Raw genomic sequence first — 8,094 nt, 5'->3', positions numbered from 1 at the left:
TTATTATGCTTTCCCCTAAAATTATGAGGTGATCTTTAAGTAGAACCCCCTTCTCTGACAAAAGTTACGAGAAGCAAAAGCAAGAGCTATCCATCTCACCTTTTATGAAGACCTACGAAACAAAACACTACAAACTTGGCACCCAATTAGGTGGGCTTTTAGCAAAAGGAAAACTTTAGGGAACGTAATCATTAGCATCAAAGTAAAATAATAGGAAGGCTTGATGAAATGAAATGATGAACTTCTCATGGTCAAAACACCCCACTACCCCACAACAAGATGATATTTATTTCTACCACCCTTATCATGGTCCATGATAATTCATAATTCATTTCCTTTCGGCCACCACTAGTCATTGTAGGGTGGTGCACCTTTACCAGCCCTCTTTGGTCTTCAACCAACTCAAATTCTCTCAAATGATCCACCATTTAAGGGGATGATGGACCCTCTTAGAGCTGTAACTTTGAGCTCCAAATGTAAAACCCTTAGATCTCAGTAGGATGGGAACCAGTTAACATGACATTGGCATTGGTAACACCATTCAGTCGTTATCAATGGGTCCATCTTCCTTTGGATGTTTCCCTTGGCTTTATTTGGTGATGGGAACCTCCCTTCATAGGCCCAAGAGTATGTAGTATAGAAGGGTTATGGGCAAGGAGACAAGCATGCCAAAGATTACCCTGCAGAGGTAAAGAAGAGTCAGTAGTGCGAGGGAGAAACCGACGTAAGCTGACAAGAAAGCTGTTTGGTCTAAAAAAGAAGACTTGGTCCATATGACTTGTCTCATTTGTACATCAGACTGCATGTTTTAAGACCCCATGAGATGACTAAAGAATCTTAAACGGTTATCTACATTGACTAACATGTTTAAGACCTCATGAGATGATTAATAAATCTTAAACTGTTAATCTTGAATATTAATTTTTGTGGTCATTTGTATGTATTATAATAACAAAAGATCAGAGACAATCAGCCAATCTGAGGCCTGTAAATTTTTTTTTAAGATTGTCAAAAGTAATAAGGGTGGTATCATTCGTGTAAAAATTAAGAAGATTCACCTTTCTTTGCATGAATCCACTATTAGATAGCTCGACGGTTGCTTCAAGATCTATGGAAATGAATTACTGAAGGAACTTGGAGTGCATTGGGAGGCCAATCATCCTTTCGCAAAACATACCATCCAAACTCTATTGAAAGGAAAAATACTTTATGCCTACCTCAGCAAACCCCACCTGGTTTTTTTGCAGGCATAATGGGCAATAAAGCCTTTCATGAAGCACTTACCATGTATGGTATAGGCACAAAAACCCTATTTGGTGCTCATCTGGGATAAGCTAAGGGTACAAGAAGCAGTACCTAGGTTGGAGAGTTCATCAAACCATGATTGGTGTGGAAAAATCTGACAATGGGCCCAAGGACCACCCAACTTATCAGCACAAGGAGTACCAACTGCCCAACATTTATATGAGAAGGAGCTCAAATTACTTGTTCAAAAGAAAGGCAATTGGAAAAGTTTGCTTATCCTGGGTTCATTCTAATAATATGATTGTAAAATATAGACTCCACATCTCAAAAATTAATCCTATGGGGAGATGCCAGTATAAAATGGCATGGTGTGTATCTAAATTGGTTTCGGATAAGCATGTTGTTCAATCAAAGCTGCCCTCTTCATACTTCTCTCAGTGAATATGTTACATTGCCAGTTATGGCTGAAAAGACTGCCTTACATGTCAGTGAGCACCTCTTGCTTTTAGTCATATGGACTGGTCCAAATTAAAGGTAAATGATAGGTAATTTGATCCAATTATTTTATGATAATTAGGTATAGATTAAGTTTTTGGGCAAATTTATTGAATTAGGTTAAATAATTCAAATTTTTTATTAGATTGAATTTGGATACAGTTATACTTGAACTCAAAACCCTGTAATATGAATATATACACAAACTATATATATATATATATATATATATGTTATGTAACATAGGGATGCATAAATAGAATTTGCTACATTATAATTTCTTTTCTTCATGCTTAGATTTTACCTTGTTCTTATCTATGTTCTTCTTAACTCTCGTCAACAACTATTCTAGTTCCAAAATCTCTGTCAAAAGTTAGATATTTCAATCAGACTGGACATAAATAGAAATTTAAAATTGCTTTATAAATGATTGGATTCATTTTACAAAAATAATTATTCCCTTCCTATGTCATGCTCTTTTTCTGCCACAATTTAACATACATTTATTATGTATATAGGACTATGACTTTTATCAATGTTTAGAAATTGTTAATCATGGTTACTCCGCTCAGTAAAATTTTTTTAAAACCCAAATCTGGTTATTGGTTGAGTTCTGGTGCAAGTTTTAGTTGATGAATGGGAACCCGAATTTGAACTTTTCCTATTCGAGTGGATATGAATGAGGCGTGGATCTAATCCAAATCTGACCTATTTATAGCCCTAATCCAAAGATTAGTACTGTTAAGTGGAAAAGTGATCCTTACCTTTTGGATTGCCATATTCTTGTTGACAAAATTTCATCTAAAAACCAATGTATAAAGCACATTGATATCAAACATATTCATAATAAGAGCATATGCTTCATACTTATAGAGAATCATGAATTGAACCACTAGAAATGGGTTCACCAACCAAGATGAGCCAAGATCCTCTGGTGCATGTTTCGAGGGTTGTGCATGTTAGGATAGGTAACATGTCATCCATCTTGAAGATAGATAGCTATCGTCCATCTCTCAACATGTCGTGTTGAGCATGTTACATAGCACGACACTCGATGGGCAACAACTATCCAATTTCTAATAAACCGCATGCATGTCCTCTACCTAAACATGCACAACACTGTGTTGCAAATCGAACATGTGCAGCAGCAGAGGATAAGGACTCAATGGAGATAAGATGTTCATGCATTGCTTTCTAATTGTATCAAAGTGGCAACCTTATCTGTCGAAAAAGTATCACCATGAATATTAAAACTTAATGAGAGCCTACCCGGTGCTAAGTATGTCTGGATGTAGCCCGTATTCTCTAGCGAAGACGAATGGTACAATACCTTGAGGAAGAGCCGCCTGCCACATCAACATTATATGACTACCATGATCGATGAATTTTACATTACAATGACCATCCAGTAACTTCAATTACCGTATAATCACCGGTATGCATGCATGAATGAATACGAATAATACATGTAATTTTATAAGCTAGTATGTACCTGTACAATAGCTGTATGAAGTCGAACTCCTTTCAACCCGACTGCCATTGATGCAGCTGACATTATAATAGGACCGCTTAAAAATCGAATACCCAAACTTAGCATTGCCATCTTTGCACCACATGCAATTATCCTTGGCTGAAGAGCCATGAACAAACCTACAAGCATGCAAAACCTCAAATTTTCAAGAGCTCGGCAAAATTAATAAAGTACCATAGACATGAGCAGTGCTTTTGATTCTGAACTATGTACACTTTTCTGCCTCAATTTGATTACTCCTGATTATAAATTCCAGACCTTAGGAATAGAATGTCTTATAAGATATAGTGCTTGTGTGCAAGAAAATTTACTGTTTTATAACAAAATAAGTTAATAAATTGCCCTTTCTCATATGAATAGGTTTAGTCAAATGAAGCTTACCTAGGCTAAACATGGCCATCCCAAGCCCTGCATCTGAAATAATTTTTATCGAGTTCTTGACCAAACTTGGCAGGCTGACCTCCCATCTAAACAATTAACACCAAAATTCTTGCTTTAGCAAACGCTAGTTTTTGCTTAACCAAAGCACAAATTTGTTGGGAACTGATACAGGAGAGGAATGTGCGGTAAAATACAGAAGACTATGGCTATATATAAAACTTTAAGCCCTACATCAGAACTGATAATTTCATAAGCTAAAAATTAAATTCTTACTTGAATGAAATTAAAGACCAAAGTAGGCCTAGAATGCTTGAATATGTGTTGGGATTGCGAGAAAGCTTCCGGCCAACCATGGTTAAGATGAGCTTTAACATAACCATAGCTCGAGGCATCTCCTGATTTTCTCTTCCATTCATCTCTTCATCATCTTCTCGTACTGCAAACTTTGAAGTGCTTCTAAAGCTGATCTCTTTCTCCACTGAAACAATTTTCAAGTTCATTATTAATCAAAAGTTTTTTTTCAAAGAAAAAGGTAATCTGTTTGTAAGCTTGCTCCCCACCAAGGAAAAGAGCGTGATTAATGACAAATAACATTCCCTGAGCAACAAGAAAATTGGATTTCTCATATCTCACATGGATTTTTCTTTTTTATAAAATGTGAAATCTTATTCTTATAGCAAAGCTGCTTTTCAATCTTCCTCCTTTCAAAATTCCAACCAAATACAACGTTCTGTCAACTTTTAATCTTTTTTCTTAGCTTGCAACTTTTGTACGATCACATCAATCGCACAGCCTCTGATCCATCATGTTAGAGTTAGAAAACAAACTTTTTTGACCCCTGAGCATTTTTTGCTCCCCCTACGTGCCATAGCTTCTAAAAATTACGACCATCTATTTCCTCTCAAGCAACACACAGTGTAGCACAAGAAATTAATCTTGGCAACCATTACATATTCTGTGAAGCTTGGGCATCATCTCGTTATCAACCAGCATACACATGCACGCATTCATACATATATGAATATATACACACTTTATAGAAAATATATCAATTTTATAGATAATTTAAATCTTGAACATTTTCTAACTGAAAAGATGTGTCCATCAAGTGAAGTTATAAATTTAATAGTCTAAATTACAGTTTTTATAAATCAAATAAGTTTACATATGTGAAACTTAAACTCCACAGAGTATATTTGTTCTAAATGTCCAATCTCCAGCCATCCAACACATACCTGGATCAATTTTTTCTTTTTTTTTTCAAAAAAAAAAAAGGTGACACCTAGCCAACGATAGCTGTTTGCTGCTTGAGACAAACAGCTGACCGAATTGCGCCCCCCCCAACCAATACGCCTACCGGCACGCCTGGTGGTAGGCGACAAAAGCTGAAAGTCCGATACTATTTTAGTATTTTTCTCGTATCTTATTTTTCAATAAGTTTTCTCCGACATAAACATCAAACAGCAAGCAAAAATGGAAGAACGGAGCATGACGTACAGCGCCAGCGGCGTACTTACCTCCAACATCCTTGTCCCCTTGTCCCTCCCCACCACCGCTGCCACCCTCGTGACAACCGCGCACCACCTTGGCCACCGCCGGCGACTGCTGCCGGGCCACCCTCCCTCCTCCTGCCGCCGCCGCCGGCGACCTCATCCACACCGGAGTCCCTATCTCCATCTCATTAAAATTCGACTCCCTCGGCGTCGGCTGCAGCGAGTACGCATCCGACGACGCATACCCCGACAGCCGCGGGCTCGCCGACCGGTACCCAAACGTGACGTCGGCGATGGTGAATTGCTCCATGGGATGCCGGCCCGGCGTGTTCAGCGAGTATATCTCCGCGCCCGATATGTTCGACAGGCGGGCCGGCGTGAACCCCACCGACGACGACAACCCGGATTCCGGCGCCGATGACACGGACCGCCGGATCCGGAGACGAACCCTCCCGTCCGCATCCATCTCCGACTCGGCGTGGATCGGGTCTCGCCCGTCCAACGAGATGACATCGCCGTCGACCTTGATCTTGGCGATGGCCGCCGCCACCGGCCCCGGAAACTGCTCTTGGATCAAGAGAGTGGCCGCGCGATACTCGAACAGGAAGAGCAGCAAAGTGTACCTACATTTAACGTGCTAACAAAGTAAAAACGTAGCCATGGTGGATATAAGCTAATAAGTGTAACGAAATATAGATGTACCAAATTATGCACTGTAGGACGACCAGCTGGACCATTAAGCTTTGGGTGAAGTCTCCATACATGGCACGTAGGAGGGGAATGCCCATGACAAGGGTGTTAGGGAGGGTGGCGATGGAGAAGAGGGTGATGAGCCAGTCGAGGCGGCTGCGGCCGGGGGAGGAGGGGGAGAGGCAAGCCCAGAGGGAGAGGAGGAGGAGGACGAGGAGCTTAGAGAGGGTGTCAGCGAGGATGAAGCGGGTGTCCATCTGGTAGGGGTTGTTGTGGGAGATGAAGTGGAAGGAGAGGACCGGGACAGCGAAGACGGCGACGAAGCGGTTGATGCCGGAGCACTGCTCGGGGGTGAAGATCTTCCACCATTTGACGGAGGCGTAGGCGAGGAGCATGGCCACATAGAGGGGGACCATGGCGCACATAACGGTGTAGAAGTCCTCCGGGGTGATCATCTTGCTTTGTGGTGGAGAGTGAGGTTCTCAAGAGCTAGAGTGAAAGAGCGATGAAGAATATAGTGGAGTTAGAGGGTAGGGAGAGTAGAGTGGGGTGGGGAGTGGGTATATATAGGTGTTTGTGGGTAGATTAAGGACAGGTTTTTTGTTCTATGTTTTCTTTAAACATGATGACTAGGAGACATCTTCAAGCTTTTCTTTTATTTTATCCTGGCTTTACTTACTTTGTTTGCCCCATGCATGCGAGTGCTATGAAGTATATATATAAAGCTTGTCCCTTAAGTTAGCTGATCTGTTACGGATCTCTTTGTTTGTTCGAAAACCATATGTAGGTTTTTCATGGGTTAAGATTCAATGGATGCTGTCCAAAAAGAGGAAAATTTTTGAAATATTAAAAATTATATTGACAGGTTTTTGGGATCTTATAAATAAGATTTCTGTAAATAGGACGATTAGTTAATATTTTGATGTCTATTAGAACACATGTTACGCATGGAAGCTCAAATATCATTATAAGAAAAGTTTAATTATTTCTCTTTTGACGTTTCGTGCAAAGTGACCTTTAGTTAGGATGGTAAACTGTATATAACTTCTTTTAAAGGCAGCTAGCTAGAAGCACGCCGTAATGGTCGTAGCAAAAAGATAACAATGAGATGGAGACAAACTATTATATATAACAATGATGATAACTGAGAAAGGATGGTAAATATCTGAATGAGACTGTGAATTTTATTTTTGATACGAGAAACTATGCATTGGAGAAGATCGAAGGTAGGTCTCCTGCAAGCTTGTCTTTTTTTTCTTTTTTGATGTAACTCGTGCAAGGTTGTCGTCAAAGATAAAGTTGCTTTTTTTTTTTTTCAAAAAAAAAAAGGTGTAATGTCGCATTGTGTTTCTATCATTTTCATTTTCCATAAAGTAGCAAAAATTATATATCTTAACCTATTTTTTTAAAAAAAATGAAAGGAAGATGTATGACTATGATCCTTATTATGCGTCATGATATCCAAAATATATTTTTATTTGTGATTAATATGGTCGGGATATTGCAAGCGTAATTTTATCTACCAAGAAAAGAAAGCAAAAACTATATGATAGGGAGCATAATAGTGCGTGAAGGGAGAAAGGGAAAAAAAGAGTACTGTAGGAAACGAGAAAACTATAAGCACAGAGCAAAATACGTGAAACCCGAGCCATGTGAAAAGCCGAGCAAAAGCACGAGTACGAAAATTAAAGCGCTCTTTTTCTCTTTTTGCCCGATGGTTTAACTCTGGAAAAGACTTACCGTCAGTGATCAGACGGTTGGAATTATTCGATCCTGCGGCAAAAAAAAAAGGCGACATGTGACATCACATTTGCCGGTTACTAAGACAGCAGCAATGTTTCGGCCCGGTACGAATTTGGAAACGGGAAGGCTTTCCCACTGGGCACAAACCTCTGAGGAGAGTTATGATCGTTGGATCTTGATCGGACGGTTGGTATGGGATGTCGGGCCCGCAGCAGAAGACGACAAAAACAGCAAGGAGGTGGGGGGTGTCTACTGTCTGGCCTTTGGGTGGCATTTCTGTGGTTTTCTGAAAAGCGAACGGCATTTATTCCATACTTTTTTTCTTTCTTTGTTTTTTTTTGCCGGTCAGAGAACCCAAGGCGGTCAAACTCGGGATGCGGGCGAGAATAGTAGCTGTCCTTCTTTTTTTTTTTTTTTTTTTGGCATTTCTCCTCTTTTTCTTCTTATTAGAAAAAGAATTCAATATTTTTTCTTCTCACTCCCTCCTTTTTATCGTTTGTGTCCGTACTACTCGCT

The 8,094-nt window shown here is 39.8% G+C and overlaps 1 protein-coding gene across 1 annotated transcript; it reads right to left on the bottom strand.

Moving 5' to 3' along the window:
• On the bottom strand, positions 1–6,357 carry LOC105037810 (auxin efflux carrier component 6). Its single transcript, XM_010913432.4, has 7 exons — positions 5,848–6,357; positions 5,170–5,768; positions 3,926–4,130; positions 3,653–3,738; positions 3,233–3,390; positions 3,010–3,086; positions 1–680 (listed from the first exon to the last, which is right to left on the bottom strand). Exons 1-7 carry the CDS (start codon positions 6,288–6,290, stop codon positions 614–616), a joined length of 1,635 nt encoding a protein of 544 aa, XP_010911734.1. The 5' UTR covers positions 6,291–6,357; the 3' UTR covers positions 1–613.
• Between the last annotated feature and the right edge of the window lie 1,737 nt (positions 6,358–8,094).

The sequence above is a fragment of the Elaeis guineensis genome, chromosome 1 (genome assembly GCF_000442705.2).
Source record: "Elaeis guineensis isolate ETL-2024a chromosome 1, EG11, whole genome shotgun sequence".
In the NCBI taxonomy this organism is placed as follows: domain Eukaryota; kingdom Viridiplantae; phylum Streptophyta; class Magnoliopsida; order Arecales; family Arecaceae; genus Elaeis; species Elaeis guineensis.
The sequence above is the reverse complement of the archived record's forward strand: the minus strand, read 5'-3'. Positions and strand labels throughout refer to the sequence as shown.

Excerpts from the sequence above, each read along its gene's own strand:
- LOC105037810 (XM_010913432.4), bottom strand. The coding sequence starts at position 6,290 with ATGATCACCCCGGAGGACTTCTACACCGTTATGTGCGCCATGGTCCCC. Across the intron at positions 3,739-3,925 it reads TGGTCTTTAATTTCATTCAA|ATGGGAGGTCAGCCTGCCAA; the intron begins GTAAGAATTTAA and ends TTAATTGTTTAG. Across the intron at positions 681-3,009 it reads CCAGACATACTTAGCACCGG|GGTAATCTTTGGCATGCTTG; the intron begins GTAGGCTCTCAT and ends TTACCTCTGCAG.